This window comes from Myiozetetes cayanensis, unplaced genomic scaffold (genome assembly GCF_022539395.1).
Source record: "Myiozetetes cayanensis isolate MyiCay16 unplaced genomic scaffold, myiCay2020 scf5-8, whole genome shotgun sequence".
Taxonomy (NCBI): Eukaryota; Metazoa; Chordata; class Aves; order Passeriformes; family Tyrannidae; genus Myiozetetes; species Myiozetetes cayanensis.
The window spans coordinates 46,147,513-46,171,026 of record NW_026087742.1 but is presented as its reverse complement, the minus strand read 5'-3'; the positions used below and the strand labels follow the sequence as shown (position 1 = coordinate 46,171,026).

The 23,514-nt window shown below is 44.1% G+C and overlaps 2 protein-coding genes across 3 annotated transcripts; one reads left to right on the top strand and one right to left on the bottom strand.

Moving 5' to 3' along the window:
* The first annotated feature begins 5,940 nt into the window (after positions 1-5,940).
* On the top strand, positions 5,941-11,799 carry MTIF3 (mitochondrial translational initiation factor 3). 2 transcript variants are annotated; one of them, XM_050333977.1, is made up of 4 exons: positions 5,941-6,072; positions 8,992-9,455; positions 10,081-10,226; positions 11,521-11,799. In XM_050333977.1, the coding sequence occupies exons 2-4, from the start codon at positions 8,993-8,995 to the stop codon at positions 11,731-11,733; spliced, it is 822 nt and encodes a 273-aa protein (XP_050189934.1). In that variant the 5' UTR covers positions 5,941-6,072; position 8,992; the 3' UTR covers positions 11,734-11,799. The 2 variants fall into 2 exon arrangements, with proteins under 2 accessions (XP_050189934.1, XP_050189933.1); XM_050333976.1 differs by lacking the exon at positions 5,941-6,072 and adding an exon at positions 6,129-6,398.
* Positions 7,089-16,687, bottom strand: GTF3A (general transcription factor IIIA). The gene is made up of 9 exons (XM_050333972.1): positions 16,493-16,687; positions 16,147-16,247; positions 15,528-15,624; positions 15,265-15,353; positions 14,287-14,360; positions 13,019-13,102; positions 12,431-12,660; positions 12,278-12,337; positions 7,089-12,017 (listed from the first exon to the last, which is right to left on the bottom strand). Exons 1-9 carry the CDS (start codon positions 16,685-16,687, stop codon positions 11,856-11,858), a joined length of 1,092 nt encoding a protein of 363 aa, XP_050189929.1. The 3' UTR covers positions 7,089-11,855.
* Between the last annotated feature and the right edge of the window lie 6,827 nt (positions 16,688-23,514).

Below are 23,514 nucleotides of genomic sequence, written 5' to 3'. Positions count from 1 at the left end.
TGGTTGACAAAGAAGAAACAAATTGCATCTTCGAATAAGTTTCCTTCATGCTCTTGTTAAAAGCTATAACCTCTGATGTTAACTAAATTTAACCCATTCTGACCCTTGTGGTGGCCCTTAACCTTTTCTTTATTCTGCTTCCTGTGGTTGCTGAAGAAAACTGGCCCAGTCATTGGAAAAGCGCTCTCTGTTGCACACAAAGCCCCAGCCTGGCTGCTAGTCTGTCAGGAGGGATAGAATAGACGGGGAGGTCAGCACCTGTGCTGAGAAGCAGGTGACAGGGAACTGCTTGGACCATTCTAGGGCAAGTTGTAATAGTTTCTACCCTTTAAATATCTCACTGTAGTTTCGGGTATTCAAGGCAGCGAAGTTCACGTTTTCTTTGTGAATGCAGACTTTAAACAAATTAATCTATTGCTGTTCAACTGACTGTAAAATTAGTAGATTTACTGTTGCAAAAAAAAAAAAAAAAAAAAAAAAAAAAAAAGAAGAGAGCTTTCACTTCCACTTTAATAAGGTCACGGATGTGTCCTAGGCTGCCAACAAAAGCAGCTTTTAAAATCTTCACAGCTGAACCCAACAACTTGCAAAGGCTGTAGAACAATGTCTTCAATGTACAGTGGAAACTCCTCTCCCTACAGTCAAGATGTAAAACTAGACAGTTAAAAAACTTTCTATACTGCTAAGTTTTAACTCTAATTGCATCTCGCCCCAGGAACTCACAGGCTTGCTCTATGATTAACATTTTAATAAATTCAGTCAGCCTTGCCTTTCAGGGAGTAAAATCGGTTCTTTGCCTGGATTCAGTAAATCAGCCCAAGCAATTTAACGGCAGAACATGCATCTTCGAAAGATTTGTTTCAATTCCTACAACAGGGGCAGATCTCAGAAATCAAACAAAACTTTATCTGTTTTAACGATATTTTTATATTTTGTGCAGGGCATCAGTTGGCAGTGACCATTTACCACTCACTACAACAGAATTTTTTGGGTTTCCTTTAATATTTTGCTGTCTCTTGCTAGAGTAAAAATAGACAAGTTTGTGTAGGAAGCAACTTTCAAAAGCTGTGGATGGAAAAGGAATAAATGAGCTACTGCAGATCCAGAAATATGAACCTACTACATGCCCAGAATTTCTCTATCGTTTAAATACGTGTTTACTCTGACGTGTTCTCTGCCATATGGCAATGCTCAGCTCGGCACAAGGGAGTGTTTCATGTGAGTTATGTGCGAAAGTTTTTTATAAAACCTAATGGGAAAAGGAATACTAAAGAGTGTAAAGGGGAGGCTGCAGACCCTTGCTGAACCAGGGGACTGCAGAAGCACACAGCCATATGTGGCATTATAACCAGCAGGAAGGTGGAAGGGGGGCCATGCCAGCTGCTGCTGAAGAGCAGGAGTGGGGAGGAGTAAGAGACTCTCTCCAAGTCTTTCCCCAAGCCTCCCGCTGAAACGCCCTGTGAAGAAGGGAATTACACAAAAAAAAAAACCACCAGGAAAACAGAGGTGCACAGGGTAAGCAACCCTCCAGATGCTTAGAACTTTTGTAAGCACAAGCATGCAAGAGACTAATCGCAGATTTAGTAATAAGACTGAAAAAACCTGCTGTCTCACCCGCTGCTACTGTGTCCAAGGTCCCAAGGCACTGCATAAATCCAACAATATCAGTAATAATTCCTTATTATCTTGTGTGGCACTTCAGATTTTTTTTACCAGATATTGAGAATTACAGCTCCGGCTTAGGAAGCCAAAAGATATTCACTGTGGACCAAAGACCAGTCCTCCACCCAGTTCCAGCAGGTAAGAGCTCCCTGCAGGTGTAAGGCACTTAAGTAGCTTACTCCCACAGAATGAATGATGAAGTTTGAATGAAAGTAAACTATAGCATTGGGTCTCCAGGTGAACACCTTGTCATCCAGCAAAGGGCATTCTCACTCTCTGCTGGGAATTACAAACTGCTTACTGTACCCAGAATGAACAACTTCAGGGGGAGATTTTAGGGCTGACTATGGTGGTGCTAGGTTGATGGCTGGACTAGAGGATCTTGAAGGTCTCCTCCAACTTTTATGATTCTGTGATTCTTTGATTTTAAGATTGACCCCAAAACACAGAAGGACTGGAACCAGTTTCTAACATCCTCAGGGGACACTGAAATTATCCCCCACAGATCGGTTGTTAATATGGACAAAGATTCCCAGTAGTTTCTTGAGTCTTGCAATAATTATTAACATTAATAACATCCACACTGGCAGATCACCACACTGTTCTCATGTGAGGGCAAGAAATCTCTCCCTCCACCATTCCTTCCCCTTCTCACATATTTGCATTTAAAATTATCTGTGGGATGAAATATCTATGGTTTGGCACAAGGTCTAGCAGAACAAACAGGCCTTGATATGGCACAAAAAAATAATAAAGTGAAAACAACAACTTTTCTAACCAGCTTGGGAAAGTAAATATTGGGGAAAAAAAAAAAAAAAAGACAGATGAAGATTTAGGAATTAAAAAGCAAATAAATTACTGAGAGTATTGTCAGGGTTAGGCAGAGGATGATGTGCATCAAGCAAAATAGAAGGGAGAAAGTTATTATTAACTGCATTTATTATGATAGTGTCTTTCAAATAATTAAGACTGCAGTCCCACTGTGGCAGGTATATATAAAAACATGGCCCCAGGACTATTAGAGTGTAAACAGACATGAGACAAAGAACAAGGAGAAAGAGTACAACAAACCCCCAGAAAGATCAAGTTAATTGAGGACAAACAGCATGAGAAGGCTGCACTATTTCTTGGCACACTAAATTTAATTAGAAAGGCATAAAGTAAAACAAGCATCAGGTTTAAACTTAACAAAATTAAATAAACGGAAGAGAGAAGGAATGCAAGTTGTATGCTCTGAAGTACCTTGCTTTCATGCAGGTAGTTTTTATCACAGTGAAGAGGATTATTAGCTTTATTGCTGCTACTAACATTGCTGAAAATTATCTGTCTTACGGGGATGGTTCTCAGAGTGGCAATAGTAGCTAACTGCAAGCAGGGCTGCTGACAAGCCCTCCTCTAATGCATATTGCAGAACAGATGATGAAAAAAATATCTCTCCAGGCTTCAGCTTTGCCAAATTTTCCCTTCATGCTTAGTCAAATTCCACACTTGATTTCCAAACCATGAAAAGAGCAGTAAAAACCTTTTTTGTCTTGTCTTTTCTTATTGTGGAATATTTCACTCTCCACAACTGGATACTGTAGAATTTCAGTAATTTATATTTCAAGAGATCAAACTGAGATCTGGTTTTCTTAGGCATTCTGCTGATGTAAGTGATGGTAATCCCTTTTCCCAAAGAGCTTACAACTCTAAAGGCATAAAGCCTGAGTGAAATAAAAGAAATGCACAAAAGAGCAGGACGGAAAAAACACAGGCTTTATTTGCATATAATAGGAGAGGCTACAGTTGCCATTCAGGCACCTAACACAGCTCACCATCTACTTGGCTAATTCTGTTACTGGCATTTTTCCAAACTCATTACTGCAGGTGAGGAGTTTTAATGAGGATAAGGTGATATGAATGAACTTCAGATTGTGAACTGATTTAGTAAAGTTTTCTGGTTTTGCACACAATTACCATACGATGTCTTCTGTGAAGATGGAGAGCACAAAGAAATGACAGACCTTTTTTCACACGTGTGTACCACAATGACAGTACAAGAACAACAAACCCATGAAATGAAACCATTCTAGGACCACAGTTAAGAACAGAAAGCTTTTAACCCAAAAAGATAAAGCTCAGATTTTCACTGCATTTCTTCTTTCTGGGCAGAAAATGGGGAGAGGAAAGAGGGATCATTTAACTGGCCTAAACCATATAAACTAAAAAATTCTGATTTTTTTTTTTTTTTTTCAGGAAGAACAGGAGATAAGGCCTCCCTCCCAGCTGCTTCCCGTAGCTTCATTTTGTACTTAATTACAAACACAAGCACACTTTCAGTCTGAGTGTTGTTCCAGCTCACACCCAGCTGGCGAAACAGCATCCCTCGATAGACACGGACACCTGGGCTTCTGAAAAGACCTCAGCACACACTGCCCCTCCAGAGCAACACGAGAACACCAAACTCCCACGCTGTTCAGCATCTGACTGTCTTGATATGTTACTTACAGCTGGGGACCCAACATTTGCACGCGAATTTCAGCTTCTTTTTCAAAGGTTTCTGCCTCCAAACTGGATGGAGGCGCTCACAAACCCTAGGCAGAGCTGCCTACCAAAGATGGTAACAAATCCAAACATCCAGCACGCTTTCGGTCTGACTCACGCAACTCCACAACCGCACACGCTGCTGACCCCTGCAGACACAGCTCGGCCGTGCACTGCCCGCGCCCCGCACACACACGCACGGCCCTGCAGTCCGCTCCCGCAGCCCCAGGGGTGGGGACAGACGTACTATGGGGACACAGCCCCGTAGAGAGCTGCGTCGAGCTCCGGGAGCCTCAGCACAAGAAGAACATGGACCTGCTGTAGCGAGTCCAGAGCAGGGCCATAGAGATGCTCAGAGCGCTGGAGCACCTCTCCTATGGAAACAGGCTGAGAGAACTGGCATTGTTCAGCCTGGAGCAGGCTCCGGGGAGACCTTATAGCAGACCTGCCACTACCTAAAGGGGGCCTATAAGAAAGACGAGAACAGACTTTTTAGCAGGGCCTGTACTGATACGACAAGCGGTTACAGTTTTAAACGAAAAAGAGGGTAGATCTAGACTAGATGTAAGAAATTTTTTACAAGGAGGGTGGTGAAACAATGGCAGAGGTTGCCCAGATAGTAGAGGTCGCATCCAAGTAAACATTCAAAGTCAAGATGGATAGGGCTCTGAGCAACCTGATCTAGTTGAAGATGTCCCTGCTCTTCCTGCTTATTAGGGGCGGGGGGGTTTGGACCTTTAAAGATCCTTCCAATCCAAACCATTCTATGATTCTATGACTCAAGTGCGCACCTCAACACACAACACACACACAAAGCACGCAGCACCCACATAATCCCCGCTCACAGCCATAAACTATCCTCCTGGGATGGCCCCTGAGCACAGTGAGGACCATCTCCCGGCCCTGGTCCTTACATCCACAGCAGCTCCCACAGCACAGCAAAGACACTGAGAATCAACAGAACAATGCACCCAGTGGGTACACCCAGGAAAACACCACTTCCCAACAACTGCACACACAGAACCAGGCACACCGCACGTGCATCGGTACGGAAATGTGGGAACACCAGATGAATGCACAGATCCACGTACAATCACACATCCATCCAGAGACAGAAGCTGTCTGTATGAAACTGGCAATTGCACAAACATGTCTGTGTGTATCCAAACGTGCACAGCACACAGGTACGAGCAGGAAGGGGTGTGTGGACAGACCAGTGCACAGACACAGAGAGACATACAGACTGGAGCACAGACACACACAGACCAGAGCACAGGCACCGGCACACGGGCACACAGAAACCACGGCACAGGCACACACACAGCATTGTACAGGCACAGAGAGACAAACACAGACTGGTGTACTGGCCCACACAGACCTGGCACACAGTCACACACGGACGGGTCACAGGCACACGCACAGAGACACAGACATGGACACACAGACACACACAGACTGGGTCACAGGTACACACAGAGGCACACACAGATGGACACACAGGCACAAACGGACACACAGGCACACACGGACACACAAGCACAAAAGGACACACAGACACAAACGGACACACAGGCACAAATGGACACACAGGCACAAAAGGACACACAGACACAAACGGACACACAGACACAAACGGACACACAGACACAAAAGGACACACAGACACACGCGCGCTCCCGCGGGCGGGCACGCGCGGGCGCGAGGGGCGGGGTCAGGAGGCGGAGGCGCGGGAGGAGGAAGAGGAAGAGGAGGAAGAGGAAGGAGAAGAGGCGGGACATTCCGCAACTTCCCGGCGGCCCAGGAAGGTACCTTGGCTGCTGCGGCGGGCCGGGGCCGGTGGCTCAGCTCGGCCCGGCTCTGTCCGGCCCAGCCCAGCCCGGCCGGCAGGTAAGCGCGGGTCCCGCGGAGCCGCAGGGTCGCGCCAGGGGCACACTCGCAGTGACCTCCGCGACACCCGGGAACACGGACACGGCAGGGCACGGTCACGCCTCTGGCACCTGCAGCCGGGCGTGTCCTGCCAGCACGGGAAGCCCGTGGGCGCTGCCGCAGGAGCCACGGCTGCACCTGCGGTTCGCGGGATGCCCGTGGCCGCCCCGCTCATCACAACTCCCTGCCAGCCGAGTCAGCCGGCCTCGCCAACACGTGGGCTGCGTAACAAAGCAAAACACACGAATCTGCCATGTTACACGAAGATAAATCCTTCTGTACAAAGGGTAATTTCTTTTCAGACAGCTACGACTGTATTTACTGGGTTAAAATAACAGCAGGAAACGAAGGACAATAAACGCAAGAGCGTGTATTTGGCAGAGCACGATTAACATTTCTTTAAAATAAACTGCTATTCCATTGATGTGATCGCGATACTTAGTTTTAGAAGTCAATAGCTGATAAAGGCAAGCCACTCTCCTCTGAGTGGAAGATAAATTTAATTATATAATTTTATAATGCAGCAGCGATGCCCAGAGTACAGACCAAGTCTGCAGCGCATGATCCAGAGCTGGCTTAGGAAACCACCTTAAAAATAAGGATGTCTCTGCTTTTGTGTAGCTGCACTGATGATGTACAACACACTGATAGCTGTGTGTTAACAGGGAGTGTTTAATTGTAAGGCTGTCATCCCATCCAAAAAAAAGAGCTGTTTTCGCAGGGATCTTGTTTCTGGTCTGGAATTGGCAGAGGCAGAGCCCAGGGCAGGAAGGTACAGTAGCTCTGTCAGGTTTTTTTAGACTTTGCTGTGGATATCCTGTTATTTCTCCTCTGTTCCCTGTGGCTAGCTTGAGTTTGGGGTCCTGCTTTAGCACACAGCTGTATCATACTACCCTGTTCATGAACTGATCTGGCACCACCTTCAAGCAGCTTATATAGACTTTGCCCCTTCTGCTAAGATATAAAGTCCATCCCAAGCTCCAAACTAAGTTTATTCACAGGAAGGTCATTTTACTTGTTCCTTTGCTAATACTGCTTGGAATTATAAATAGCTCCTTGTTCTTGCTGATGGTTTGCACCTTTTCCACATACATGTATGCACATGGATACATGTTTACACAATGTCATATATGTAGAGATATATACGTGTATGCATGTATATATTTACAGAGTGGAGTCACATTCCTTCCTGGGCAAAAGAGGTCATGCTCTTGCCAACTCCTGTGGTATGACGTGTTTGGTTTCCTGTATCATCTGTAGCTTTTCCTGTACTTGCTCCCTTTTAAACATCGAATACCAAAACTGCAGATAATACTCGCAATTTGCTCTTTATATGTAATGTTCTGTGCAGCTGTTAGAAAATGGCCAATTTCTGCAGTTCTGGGCAAAATGGAAGTAATGGTCAGCTGCACCACAATTGCCTGGGGTATTCCATGAACCAGGGAAGACTGGGGAAAAAATTGCAGTGGAACAAATGTTTCAAAGATCAGTCTCAATAGTCTTCGAGCACTGGTATATTTTGAAGCTTGTTTTGAAAGTTTATAGCTTCATGATTATTGTGCTAGGATAGATGCCTGTAACAATTTATTTAAATTTTAATTTGCAAATGTGGATCTTGGACATATGAATCTTGTTCTTTTTTGCCAGCCCATGTATTGCAGGCAAGTCATAGGTCTGTTTTTCTCTTTTTTCCCCCACAAGCTTTTTTCATCATTCAAGAAGAAGAAAAATATTGGTGTTTTTATTAGCTAGTTCTGGTGAAATAGGTACATGCTCTTTGTTTGTAAGATACATAAATAATTTAAATAACTGGAAAAAGTCATCTCACTATCAGTGGGAACGTGTCACCCTCAATTTAATGTTTATGAAAAAAAGGGAAAGTCATGAATACTTTAAATGTCTGATAAAACAGGTTTGAAATGATCCTTGTGGGTCTCTCCCAACTCAGCATATTCTGTGAAATTCAGGCACTGTTTTCACTTTTAAAACATGACTGCATCAGTAGAACTTGAGCTTAAAAGACGGTAAGGAAACTTTTTTTCTGATTTTTTTTAAGCACTAATATGATTTCAGTAACCTTAATCCATGTAAGACCAAGTAACTACCTGGATTACTTTCACAAAATGACACTTGGAAAATTGGGAAAAAGACATAATTTGGGGTCAGTGCCATGAGAAGCAAGGTGCATGGAAGAGTATGGAAGAGTTTTTAACCCAGGCATAAACCATGTTTTCAAGTATAGTAGTGGTTACTTTGTAAAGTTTCAATGCCAAGGTGAAGGTTTTGCATGACAATCTTAATCTGTATGATCAAAGCTTTGAAATTCCAAAACCTTACAAATCGCAGAAGAGTCAGACTAGATGTTGGACGTTGCACAAATTGCAACTTCATTCACTGTTTGATTAGGGCGGTTCAGAATCTGTGTGGCTTAAATGAAAAACTTCCCAAAGAAAAGTATCAACCAGGAAAAAAGTTCTGGTGTTCAGATACTTCATGAAAAAATGTGGACTGAAAATATGAAAAGTGTGACATACCTTTTTATTTGACAGCAAAATCTCCCTCTTAACCATTGGCTAATCTCTCCATACACAAGCAAGCTTAAAGTAGATACTCTAGTGAGGAGAAAGGAACTAGAAGTATTGGATGCTTTTAAAGGACTTCAGGCTCAGATTGTAAGATTGAAGATAACATCAACTCCTCATAAATTTTGCTCCTTAGTCAGACTTCTCTCTGGGTTAAATCCCTCTGTATAGTAACACCATGCATGTTTTTAAATGAGTAGTTTCAAGGACTAGGGTTTACTGAGCTGGAGTTAAGTCTTGCTAATACAACTAGAAGAATCTGACTGATAGGGGTAACTTGTTTTTATTTCTTCCTCAGAATGACTGCCTTGTGTGCGATGAAACATTTATGTCAAGCAACCAGAAGTGAGAACAGATACGCAAAAAGGTTCTTTGGTACTCTTCTGACACAGACACCACAAAAGTGGTTCTTTTTTCCATTCTGGATAGTGGTACCTGACCCTAGAAAGTCAACTGTGTTTGCACTTACTCAGACGTTTTGTACAGATGAAAAATCTCAGACAGAACCAAAAAGGAATACAGCATTTGGAAGTGTTGGGAGAAGAATTCCCTATCGTATTGTGCACGTAATCAACCAGGACGGAGAGAGCTTAGGAAACATGCACCGAGCAGATGCACTCAAACTTATGGATCAACATAACCTGAAACTCGTTCTCCTTAAAGAGAATGTAGAACCTCCAGTGTACAGACTAATGACTGGGCAGCAGATCCATGAAGAACAGCTTAGACGTGCAGAGAAGAAAAAAGCAAGTCCAAAACCAGGTATGTACTTTGTAGACACTACAACACTGAGCACTTTGAAAAATGCTGCATTAAAAGTGGTTCCAGCAGATTAAATCCTCTTACTTGTATTTGTGTAAATCCAAAGAAATGTCACTGCAGTCCACGCTATTAAGGATTTGCAGTGGTGAAAATAAAATTTTGGATTAGTCTTCCACAAAGAAGCCTTCTATTGCCTTCTCAGGATTTACTATTTTGGCATCTGCTGACTTTTTAGAAAAGTATTTTTATTTGAGTGAATATAACTAAACTCTCACTGAATTTCTGTTCTTTTACTAAGGCATAGTGACAGGCTCTTTTTACAAACTGAGCACCAGATACACCAATATAATGATATAATTTGTCACCAGTAGTCATGAAACACTCTCTTCCTCATTTGCTGCTAGGAAAACAAAGTCTGGACAGTTAAAGCAACGAGTGTGAGAATATCAAGTAGCCACCTTCTAAGGTGAGAGTGGTGCATGTTGAGACAGTGAGATCAGGCTGCTGAGAAAGCAGGATGGGAGGAGTGACTTAAGCAGACAAAGCATCATGAGCTGTTAAAAGAGCAACTAATACAGGTTTGTCAAATATTAAGCCAACACAGTTTCAGTTCTGTTTTAAACAGGGGTGGTTCAGAAGGAGCTATCCTTTTCTTCAGCTATTGCCAAAAACGACTTAGAGACCAAGGCGAAACAGATAGGACAGTGGATTGACAAGAAATACCATGTTAAAGTTACCATCCGGCAAGCAAAAGGTAGCAGTACGGACATGGTAAGTGAACTCCTGAAACTTGGACCAATCAATTTCATTAAATAGCTGTAGTTGTGTTAACCTGCCCTATTCAGTAATGCTGCAATTTTTTGTATCTCATGTACTGCTAAAGTACGTAAAGATCTAGGTCCTGTGCAAATAATGGCTGCCCACCTTAAGCTGCTTCTATTCAAAAACTGCAGTTCTAGAAACGTAGTCCCACAGAGCCACTTCAAAGACCATGCTTTATTAGGAATGCAGTTACAATATTGGCTTTGACAGCACATTCTAAGCAGTCTGTGCAGCACCACCTTATTAACTGGGCTGGTCAAATTTTCCTATCTATGCCTTAAGCCAGCTCACTCACTTTTAACAGTGAGGTTTGAAAAAGTTCTGCTGAATTTTAGCTGAATTATTTCAATAATGTAACTATTCTTCTAGAGATGCAAGTGTGCAGCTGTGGCCAAGGTTAGTTGTCCACTGCATCATGAAAAACTATTGGAATGCTGTTCCAAGACTAGCAAAGTGAACATCTATAAAGATGTTAGGGAGCTGGTGGCAACTCACTAGTATAATTGCAGGGCCCTGAGACTTCATTGCCATTTGCACAAATGGCTTTTTTAGAGATTCCATGTAAGATTTTTTTTTTTCCCCCTTATAATGTCTGTAGTGAATTAGGTTTCCTTGATGGTTGTCTCAACCGAGTTGGGGGAAATTGTGTTATCACTTCATCCAAAAGGAATAAAACTTCTTATAAAGAAGTTAAATCCACAGGGAAAGGGTAACAGGAGGAACTGATTATGGGAGGGAGCAGAACGCTTCATGACCCAGTCCAGATTTACACTGTCCTTAAATTTAAAAGTTTAATTATGAGCTTAGGAGTTCACCCTGTTACATGAATGCACCGTTATCCCTCAGTTCAATGCAACCAGGTTCTGCTAACCTTAGTACAATACTGCTCCTCAAGAGGAAAGCCCCATAATAATGTGTCTGAATCTAGTGGAATAGGAGGATGGGGGTGGGAGTCAGATGCAGACCACTCTCATGAGTGGTTATAAAGAGCAAAACAAGGTGAGTTCAGCTGGAATGCTAGGAAATGGCTTAATCCCTCCTTTGTGACTTTCCTAAACTTGCTTATGAGTAAAGAACAGTTAGGAAAGGACAAGCTGAACTGCTCAAACCAGGACTCCCAACTAGGTTGTTTCAGCTAACAGCTAAACCAAAAGCAGGAGATACGTCATTACAGAACAGCTGGAAATATTTTTCTACCTGTACTTGTGCATTGATTTAGTCCTATTTTTCTCCTCCCTTTTAGTCCATGCTTTTTGATCAAATTTTGGAGACTGTATCTGAGAAAGCCACTTATCTTTCCAAGCCAAAAGTTACTAGAGAAGGAGTGAGTGCCTGTATTTTGCGACACATGTCTGACAAAGAGTTGAAAGCACACCAGAAGATGAAAAACCAGAAAAACAGTACAGTAAAGACAGATGAAAATGAAGATCTGAAGTCAAATGAGTTGCATCAGTGACTTTATGAAGCGGTATAAACAATACTAATTTATTAAAAAATAAAATAAAAATATTAACTTGATAAAGTTATTGTTAAGCTTTGCATTGGTCATTCCATGAAGAATGTTGTCTCAGTTAACCTTTACTGCAGAGTCAGAATTTCAACAGTTGGTATTTCATTTTCCACAAGCTTACTTATTGCCTCGCTTTCTGTCACAACTGCATCCTTTCCTGGCTGTGCTTTAGGAGGAATGTAGCCGCTCAGACGCGAGGCTAAGCTCCTCTTAGGACGAGAACGCTTGGCCTGGCAGAAATAAATCCAGAATTAGTAAACTTTACATATCTATGGGACAAAGACTACTAAGTGGTGGGGGGGAAGGAAGAAATCAATTAATAGGCTACCACTGCAGTAGCTAAAGGAGCTTCAGAAATTAAGAATCTCACAAATTAACTGGATAGTTAACCTGTTTTCCTGCTTGAAGTCACATTCTAAAACACATAACATTTACCTTCCTCTGCAATAGAAGGTATGGTTGAGAAGGCTTTTTCAAGAGTATAACTTACTTTCAAGTTCAGCTTTCTCTTTTCAGGATCATGTACAACTGCGTGCCTTGCTAGGCTCTGCTACAGGTACAGAGAGCAGGGGAAGATAAAAAGAGTTAGGTTTATAATTTCAGATTACGTGATTCAGATAAGAACAGTTTAAAAAGTACATACTTTCATTGCAAACACCCTACCACAGCCTGGGTAATCACAAGAGAATGGTCTTTTCTCCTCGTGAAAAGAGAGGATATGGCTTTGAAGGTTAAATAAAGTTGTGTAAGTCCTTCCACATCCTTCTCTTGGGCATCGGCAGACTTCCCTCTCCACAGCATGTGTTTTTTGATGCTGCTTGAGGTAATCTTTCCGTTTGAAAGTTTTGTGGCACTCGCTGCAAACTATCGGCTCTGAGTGGGAGAGAGAAAAAGGCAGAGTATAAACAGTTTCTTACAGAAGGTCAGAATCAAACCCTAGTAGTCCTCCAGAACAATGCTAAAATCCACATGAAATGCAAGGAACTCAGAGACCAGAAGAGAATAATGTAGTATGAATTATCCAGATCCAAAATCCTACATTTAAACAATTTCTTCTTAACTTGATCATAAAGCAAAGTCAGTATACAAAGCAGCATTTTCATCAGATAAAGGTCTAGCCAGAGTGACAACCAGTTTACCTATAAAGTGTTAAGACAAGTTTGTACGCAATGACAAGCTGATGAAACAAGTTCAGCACAGACTCCTCTTCAAACTAGCATTTGGTGTTTACCTGTATGACTGACTTTATTATGTTTCAGAAGCTCTGTCCAAGTTTTTGCAGTATATGAGCAGTTTTCTTTCTTGCACGCATAGCCTGTTGGACAGGACAGATGTTTACAATCACAAAGGGTCTGGCAAACACAGTTCAGTTTTACAAGGAGGAACTCTACTTCTAGCATTTAAAAATTAAAGGCCAGTAATTCCTTCTCTCATACTGCACAGGAATGGGACAAGAGACAACAAACACAAATTAAGACAGGAGAAGATCCTAACAGGTTTAAGAAAGAAACCTTGTATCACTGACTCCAGTTGTCCAGAGAGGCTGTAGAAGCCTTAGCCATGGAAACATTCAAAATGACTGGATGCAGCCCTCAGCAACCCGTGTAACTGATCCTGCCTTGAGCCAGACCTGATGACCTTGAGAGGTCCTTTCTGACCTAAACAATTTTGTGAAACTCTCCTTGCTTCAGTAGAGGTATTTCTTTCACTCAAATAGATGAAAATAGTAATATATAATATTCCTATATAAGTATTTGTACTGCATATTAAAAAAAATCTTGACTATACAGTAATGTTCCAGGTCTAGAGACTACCATTCTATCAAGTAAAAAGGAACCACAGAAAGTCAACACTATTTAAATCTCAGGACTGGAGAGGTCAAAAGACTATGAACAAGTCTTTGTCTTAAGAAAGGAACACAGTACAAATCGCAGCTTTCTGTATACTCTTCCTAGTCTGTTGGGTTGGTTTGGTTTAGATTTTTTTCTATCACTAGAAAGCTGGTTAGCTGTCAACAGTACTGAAAGAATGGACAGGAGTGTAGCAAGAGTAGCTCAAACATACACGGCCATGTCATGATGATTTCATTTAAAAACCTTTCACAAAGGTACTAAAAATGTACATGGTTTTGCCAAGGCTTTATATGAAATTTGTGGCAGAACTGGCAATTGATCCTAAGCTCTGGAGGTCTAAGCTAGTGCCTTAACCATTAGCACATCTCCAAAGATGGATTATTGACAAGGAAGCACCTCAGGAGAAGAAATAACTGAAGGAATCATGAGCTGTGTTCAGTCTGCCACAAGTACACTGAAACTGAACAATGCCTAGCAGTTGTATCCCATTTGACTATTCAAAATGCGTGTTCTTGTTTTGTCTGTCTAGATCACTAGGCCCAGAATACTTCCACATGTGCCACATATAGTTGCATACTCTCTACTGGAAGAAGCCTTTTTTCCTTTGCTGAAATGTAACTGAAGCAAGAAGAAATAGCTATTATACCTTCATGTGTCTTCTCGTGCCGCTTTAGTCGACTTGGAGTAGAAAAGCCCTTTCCACATCCTTCTTTATCACATCTAGGTATAAAATGCAGTGGTTTAATTTCTTTCACTGTATCCACATATTTTTATACCTTTAAGTCAAGAACAATCAAAGTGAAGAAAATAATCCAAGTTTCCCCTTGCCTAGAGATCTCTGTGTATCCCCACCTTGTAAAAGAAAATCCCATAATATTTTTCTAATAGATGACTGTTAATGCCTTTAAGACTTAGAACTAGAGAGTCAAGCCTTCTATCATCCCTACACAGTAGGCTCTTCAAACATAAAAGAGAGACACAAAGTGTAAAGTTTAAGTGGTTTGTACAGATGCTAGCAGCCAGAGCAACAGCAGAGCACTGACTATTTTTGTGCCTGTCACCCAGCCATACTCATGAACTTCATTTAAGTGGAATGAACACTCATTTAAATGTGTTCCACCTGTAAAGAAATACAAAACTAAACTTTGCTTTCATCAGACCTGTACTGATGTGTTATCTCTATGGAGCTGCAGTGCACAGCTTCTAAGACTGGTGTCCAAGTCTCTCACCTTTTTGAAGGTACTGCTCACTTCAGTGTTAGCCAAGTCACTGTTTTTTACTGGGTAGCTACATTTTTTCATTACTCTGCAAGCTCTTATGCTTGATTTCAGACTTTGTGAACTAAAAGCAGGGGAGAGTTATTTTTCCTGTGAACCTGTAATAAACCATAAGAATGCTGGAATTGCTGGAATGCCAAAGTTACAGACCACCTAGACTGTTGCTCTAAACAGACTACTGAGCAAAGGACTAGTATAAGAAATATACTTGCAGCCATGACTACAAATTGATTCCATTTTTTAATGCCACATTAACGAAAAGGCTAGGAAAAGGCACCTGTTTTCATCTAGAGTGTTTAAATGGAATTGTTCATTATTAAAGTTCATTATTAAAATTATCCACCTACTTGAAGGGAGGTTCATTGGTGTGGTGACACTGATGAACTTTAAGTTGTTGATGCTTCCTGAAAGACTTGTTACAGCCTTCAAAGTTGCACTATTGAGGAAATTAAGTTCACGTGTTAAGTTTCATGTGTTTGCTGAAATCCCAGTCACAGTCTTTGAACTTATACATGTACCACATAATAACAAGTTGAAGTATTTCACCAGATACACAAAAAGGAGCTTGTTTACCCTCCACTATACAGTACAAAGGTAGTTAGTTACTCACCACATACTGCTTTTGCTGATTTTGATGCTTGCGCTCAGTGTGCTTCTTTAAGTTTGATTTTGTTCCAAATTTCGCATTGCATCCATCAGCTGTGCACCTGTAGATGAACTGCATTTTTTATTACCACTCTCAAACACTGATTTGTTCCCTAGGCATATAAAGAAATCATTGCACAAGAGGAATGCATGAGGAATAACTGAAACTCAAACCCCAAATATGTAAGTTTGCTTTAAAGACAGGAAAAGCCAGACACTGTTACGATCAACAATCACATGAAACATACCAGAAGATACTTTTAATAAAACACATAGGAATTTCTAGCTCCTAATCCATGGCATGCAGCTATTAAGGGCTTGATAATATGAGACAACCTCCCTTACTCCTTTAATAATGTATTCTAGGGAAAGACCTGCCTATCCTTTTAAGCATCTCTAACGGATCACTGCCAGACAGGAGGTTTTTTGGGCTAAGGAGATGCCCATGTCCTGTTTGCACACTGTTCTGCCAGTGCTCACGATACAAAAACAAAGCATGCATGCCCTGTGCCACCCTCAGTTTTAACTCCGTTTCCGTAGAGACAAGGGCACTCCCGCTTGAGGAGTAAAAATTCGGGCCTTACTCGAAGGGCTTTTCCCCGGTGTGCGTGAGGAGATGCCGGGCGCGGTGGAAGTCTCTCGTGAAGCCTTTTCCACAGCCTTCATAATCGCAGACATACGGCCTCTGAAACACAGGGGCCGTCGAGAGGAGCTGTCCCAAGGGGGCTCGGCTGCTCCCGGGATTCCGCCGCCAGCGGGGATGCCCCGGCCCCAGCCCGGCAGCCCCCGCCGTGTGCACCGGCAGCACCCCGAGGCGGTGAAGGACTGCCCGGTGCCCCCGCGGGGGCCAACGCCGCCCGTGTGCGGGGCCCCAGCGCGGTGCCCCCACTTCGGTCACACAGCCCCCCGCCCCCAGCCGGCGGGGCTCACCTCGCCCGTGTGCCGGCAGAGGTGGGCCGACAGCCGCCAGGCCTTGTTGAAGGTGGCGTCGCAGTCGGGGAAGGAGCAGATGTAGGGGTGGGCGAGGAGGGCGCTCCCGCTCCCCTTGGCAGCGGTGCCTTTCCCGGCGCTCCCGCCGTTCCCGCCGCCGCCCCGCACCGTGCCCGCCGCCCCCTGCCCGGCCATGCCCGGGCGCACGTGACGGGGGCGGGAGCGGCGCGTGCGCGGTGCGGAGGGCCTGGCGGTGCCCGCAGGGAGCGGGGGAAGCAGGGCTGACCCTGAACCCCAGCGGCACACGGAGCCCTCGCACGGCTGCGGAGTCACAGAAACACGGAGCCAGCCGCGTTGGGAAAGACCTCCGAGGTCGCTGAGTTCAACCTGTGACCGAACACCACCGTGGCAGCTAGACCGTGGCACTGAGTGCCGCGTCCAGTCCTTCCTTAAACACCTCCAGGGACCCAGTCTTTCCTTAAACGCCTCCAGGGACGGTGGCTGCACCACCTAACTGGGCAGCCCATTCCAATATCTAATCACCCTTTCTGTGGAGAATTTCTTCCTGATGTCCAGCCTAAACGTCCCCTGGCACAGCTTGAGATGGTGTCCTCTTGTCCTATCACTAGTTACACGGGAGGAAGGGACCGATGCCCACCTGGATACAACCTCCTCTCAGGGAGTTGTGGAGAGTGATAAGATCATCTCTGAGCCTCCTCCGGGCTAAATAACCCTAACTCCCTCAGCCACTCCTCACAGGACTTGTGCTCCAGCCCCTTCGCCAGCCTCATTGTCCTCCTCTGGACACAGTTATGCGTGGATCTGTGTTGCTCCACATCCAACAAGTCTCCCACTGTTTCAGGGACGTAGGAGCTCTGCTGCCTCCCTGAGAAGCACTTTATCACTCTTGAAGGTGCCGGGTGATGTGCTGGGACAAGGGCTCACCGAGCAGGTTTGGTTTGGCTCCCTGCCTTGCCTGAAGATGGGTCTGCATGATGCTGGTCAGCCTCTGGTCCAGACATGGGGAATCTCATGGACTGACATCAGCCTCTGCTGCATGATGCTTATCACCTGCCCCAAAACTCTGGCGTTTGCAGTCTGGGTTGAGGAGTCCCTGCTGTTGGGGATCCAATGGCAGATGGCCTGTCACCTGTGGTCCTGCTGTGTCCCCAAGCCACCTGAGGTCACAGCTAGAGGAAGAAGACATGGGTCTGAGCTGAGGGGCTGTGATACCTTGTGCAGCACTGCCCTGGTACCTGACTTGCAGCTGAGGGAGCTGGGGTTATATAGCCTGAAGAAAAGGAGGTTTAGGGAGGACCTTATCACGCTCTACAACTACCTGAAAGGAGGTTGTAGTGAGGTGGGGTCGATCTCTTCTCCCAGGTAACAAGTGACAGGACCAGAGGAAATGGCCTCAAGTTGTGCCATGGGAGGTTTAGATTGGATATTACGAAAAAATTCTTCAGAAAAGGGTGGTCAGGCATGGGAACTGGCTGCCCAGGGAAGTGGTAGAGTCACTATCCCTGGAGGTATTTAAAAGACATGTAGATATGGCACTTGAGTGCTTGGTGGGCTTGGCAGTGCTGGGTTGATGGTTGGACTCATTGATCTTAGAGGTCTTTCCAACCTAAATGATTCTATGATTGCATTGTCTGCTTTGTTTTACACTATTTGAGTTGTAACCCAAGCTTTATTTTAGATGACATGCTCCATCTGCTGCAATTCTCCCACAGAGTGTGTTTGAGGGACAGGGTAAGAACATAACTGTGACAAGGGAACCATCCTGTGGAGAAAAACTCCCAATCCTTCTTCCCTGTTTGTGTCCCCTCAGCTGTAAAACTTGAGCAGATGGTGGTGCTTGGAGCAGGATAGGAAAATGGGGGATGAAAGACTGGGGGAATAAGGATCAGGATTCAAGTGGGAGGGGGGCTAGACCAGAGAAAGGACACATGAAGTGAGGTGGCATAAGTGTCAAAGGATGGGGTACCTAATCGCTGTGAAGAGCACACTCTGGGGAGGGAAACTGCTGGACAGAGGGAGGAGTTCATGCCTGCCAGAAGCAGATCCCCATGGCCCTGAGGGATGTCTCTTATCTCAGTCATCTGTAGCAGGATTAAGGGGAGGGCTGAATCCTCACAAAGAGGGCAAGAAATCGCCTTCTTTTTGGCAGGGAAGTCAGTCTGAAAAAGATATCAGCTTTTAACAAATGTTAACCAAAACACTTAGAAGAAAAAACTGCCCCGTTTTTTAGTTGGGCTTTTTTTTTTTTTCGGGGTGTGTGTTTGTTTGTTTGTGTTTTATTTTGTTTTGTTTTGTTTTTGTCTTGGAACTGCAATAAAAACAAACTTGAATTTTTTTAAAAAAATATAAATATTCCTTTTTGAGACTTTGCCTGTGACAATATGATTTTGCCTCGGGCCTCTATAAAACAGTTGAGGAAATAGCATACAGGGGAGAAAACTTTGGAAAACGTTACTACCGGCTACACAAACAACAAATATTCATCACACTGGGTTTTGCTCTATGCCATGCCATTTAGAGACTTCAGCAGAGTTCTCTGGGAATTTTATCCCAATTTTGGAAATATATAAATAGAGGAGGACTCAGGGCCAAAGGAATTCGTTCCTGCTGTGCTTTAGATGTCTCCTGAGTTGACTACAGAGAAAGGATTTTGAAGAGTCCTCTAGTAGAGCTGGAAAGAGAGTGGACTAACTTTCAGAGTTGATGTTATCGTTCTCTGATGTGGGAGGTGGAAGGTAAACCTTCAAACAGGTAGATATTTGCAATGGAGAGAAATTAAGTCTGAAGATGTACTTTTCTAACACAAGGTCTACACTTCAATTGATAAATGTTAATAATGTGTAAACTGAAAGGGAGCAAAAACCTGGGAAAATGGGGTAGTTCATTCCCTCAAGAAAAAAACAACAACACAGAACTCCCTCACACACACACGAAATCCCCACAGGGTAATAAATCCCTCAGACTCTGATTAAAATGATTTCTTTAAGCTAGCAGGATCTACTCGGAATTAAGTAACAATCAAGGAGAGGCTTCACATGGTGCCGTGAATACTCATATTCCTCTGAAGAACTACTGAGTGAATGGGCCATGTAGCGTTTTCTGCCACAGGCTGTTTCATTTTCCCATCCCAGTGTTCTGCTGTAAGTAGTGGTGTTTACTTCATCTCCAAACAGAAGTAAGTATTTTCTCTCTGTGCAACACAACTGAAGTCCAAAGATCTTGTGTTTATGAACATTACACAAAAATTATTTGAGAGTGTACTAAACTGTGTGTACTAGAACACAGATAAATATGTTTAAATGTGCCTCCATAGTAGCTGTGTGATTGCAGAAATTATTCCTCTGCATGAGAATATTTGGAAACTGAAAGATTACTTTTTCCTATAGACTTGTTGCAGGTTGCCTCTGCTTGAGGCACCGTGTCTAAGGTCTCTTGGCCTGGTCCAGTGGAGGTGCGAATGCAGAGAGACTGTGACATAAGAATTACAGTAACTACTATTTATGTATTTTGAGCCAGTCCCTACAAGTTTTGGGAGCCTGACTGCAATGGTGGTTCAACAATCCTGCAACAAGGCTAGACTTATGTAAAAAAAAACCAAAAAGGCTTTCTGCTTTCCAGAGAAAGTAGAGAAATGACCCTGAGATTAGCTCAGTTGGTTAGAGTGTGGTGCTAATAACACTGAGATTGTGGGTTTGATCCCCACATGACGCTTTCTTAGCTTAAGAGTTGGACGCAGTGACCCTTTTGGTTCCCCTCCAACTCAGAATATTCTGCAATTTTTGTGAAATTGTGTTGATAAGGTCAATGAAGTTGGCAGTAGTTGTCAGGGAACTTCCTGCAGTTTGTGGAGAAGTCCCTCAGTTATGCATGGTAAGCTGTCACATGTAAGGTAGGGTGGCAGTGAAATGTAGCAAAGAAGTACTTTTAGCATTTTTTATACAGGTGAATCCAAGAATGTGGATGAAAAGAGCAGGTTTTGGGAGAAGGATCCTGGTGGTTGTTCACATTGAGAAGGATCAGCCCAGCCAAACTGGAAGTGCTTCCTGCATCTTTGGTATTACTGCTCAAATCTTCTCTGCCATTTCCCCCTGCTCCAGTTTACTGGCAAGGTTGTATCAACCCCACCCTCTTTTCCTCCTCACAACAACAGCTTTATTCCTTCCTTCATCCAGGTTTGGGCTTTTCCTTTTTTCCTAAATCACAAGCTTGTCCCACAGCTAGGGGAGGGTAGATGAAGTACATGTGAATTATGCAACCTGCATGCTGGAGGTGAACTGCAGTCAGGATAATGCTTTCTTCATCTCTCTGTTTACTGAATTATAGCTAGCTTGTAATGGTGCCAGTGTCCTCAGGAGCCCTTTCTAGGGATTTCTGGGAACCACAAAAACATGTTAGGAAGGGGATGGAGTTAATCAGTTGGGCTTTCCTGCTGCTATATTCAGCCCGGCAAGCCGCCTCCGACAGATGTTTCTGCTTTTAGGCCACAAGGAATGTTATTGACTGGCTTTCCCTGCATTCAAGAAGCATGTAAAGCTATCAAAAACTTGTTTTCCGTAAGAGCATTTTCTTGTCAGGTGATGTTTTTCTATCTCGGGCACAGTGGATTTTAATGAATTTCTTAATAGACTGATCCCTGAAGAGAAGAAACAGGAAATCTGCATTACCTGATTTTCCCTCCTGTCAGTGGAAGGCATGGGATATAAGCAATGGTGAAGATGCACAGCAGATCTGTGGGCAGCAGCACCCAGAGCGCTCTGCCTCCCATCAACCCTCCCATCGATTATCCTGATCTGCTTAGTTTGAATAAATCTTCTGTATGTTCTATGGTCATACAGACCAAACTAGAGCCAAGTCCCAGGTGTTTCTTAGAGAGTTTGAGGCCAGTCAATTCATATTGCTGCCTGCGTCTTGGATCTCTGCCTATCTTCCATGGCTTGCATGAAAAGAAGGGAAACCCCCAATTTCATTAACTGGCTCACTGTGAGCTCTTTCCAGGTGGGATGCAGGAAGGGAGTACTTGGACACAATCCCTCTGTGGGCTATGGGGTAATGGAGGAGCCCTCTTGTGGAAAACAACTCTTTCCACCCCATTTCTACCCCTGTCTCACCGCGTTCACCCTGAAGGATTTACTTACCTGTGCATTCAGCTCATACAGCCATTAGACAAGATCAGACGTGATCAGGTTAAAACAAAATGGTCCCAGTTCCCCATTTCACCGTTGTAGTCCCCCGAAGTGAGCAGAATTACTCCTCAGTACCCCAGTTCAACTCTGGGAAGGAGCTGCCTGTTGGAAGGACATTGTGCCAAGCCATAGGATAAGAGGCAATGGGCAGAAACTGATGCAGAGGAAGTTCCACCTGAATATGAGGAAGAGCTTCTTTACTATGTGGGTGACCAAGCACTGGAACAGATTACCCAGAGAGGTTGTGGAGTCTCCCTCTTTGCAGATATTCAGGAACTGTCTGGATGCAATCCTGTGCCATGTGCTCTTAGGATGGCCCTGCGTGAGCAGGGAGATTGGACCAGATGGTCCCTTCCAACCTTATCCATGTTGTGATTCTGTGATTGATGGGGTTATCCCTCCTCCCTGGCTCATGGCACAGCCAATTTTCAGAAGGGACATAACACCCAGCATAATGTCTGCCCTGAAAACAGTACCTTTCCTAATGAGTCACAACTATGTGCTTGCAGCACCAGCCTCTCGAGGCATCATATGACATGGGTCAATAAGGACTGCAGTTATCCATCTGACCAAAACTGCAGATGCAAAATTGTGCCTGCAGCTATCTGAGGCCATAAAAGCAAAGGATCCTCTGAAGGTCAGTTTCAACAGAAGCTGCCACACAGTAGCTCTGTGAGTCCTTCCTCTCTCAGCCAGGCCCCACGGGATGCTTCTCTGGCTCGTAGTCTGTTCACTCAGAAGGAGAAATACAATCCTACCCATCCTCTCCTGGCAGCAGTGGCTAGGAGGGGATGGTTGTTTTAGGGGACCATAACATTATTGTAATAATTGATGCTTCATCAGATAAAATTATTAATCTGTCAGTAACATGTTAGCAACACTTGTCTCAAATGCCTGTTAATTATCTAAATAAGCAAATTTGCTTCCTTTCCCACCTTGGTCACCAGTGCCTTGTATCATTTGTGCAGCTGAAGATGTGATCTTTCAAAGACCTCTGCAACTAGTTGTTATTACGAGGGTTGTGTTCTCAAAGCACAGCAGCTGCCGATGTGAGGAAGAGATGCCAGACTAATTCCTCAGGGCCTGATTCAAATTCTTTCGAAATCAGTAGAGAAATGCTCCAAGTCTTTCTTGGCCTTGAATTCTATCCTCAGATAGTAACTTTTTCCAGGCAGGAATTTTGCTTCAAACATCCCTTGAATATGTCTGAGAGATCAAGCAGTCGATAAAATATTCAGCCTGAAGGCAATATAGCCAGTGAAGGCCCTGAGTATATTGTGGGTTTTTTCCAACAGTACAGTTTTTTTCCTGGGGAAAGCAACAACCTGATCTGCTTGCTTGTTCAGAGTCAGACCTGGAGTTGGTTTTTAGTTACTCGGAGACATCCAAAACATGAAAATGTGGCTTTCAGTGTAAGGGTTAGAGGCAGCAGACATCCATAGGGCTTCAGTGCTTGTACTCTGCCTGCCACACAGCCAGGGTTTGGTGTCCTCTCCCTTAAAGACCAACATTCTGCTCCAGCAGGCAGGGCTGCCTGCCTGCTCCACCTCACAGAAGCCAAAATCCCAGGAGAGTGTCCCACCACCACTGATGGGATGGCTTCCCTGCAGCACACTGCCCCCATCACCCCAGACCTTTCCCCAGGCTGCTGTGCACAGGCTGTGGCAGTGAGCTCCCTGTCCTTGAGGAATAGCATCTTCAGAAGGTAAATCTGTGCCCTGAAGCTGCAGCCCTCAAGAGGATGCCGCACAGAGGCAGGTGCCAGGGCGTGAGCATGGGAGAGGATGGCGGCTTCTGGCATGGGTGCAGAATCCCTTG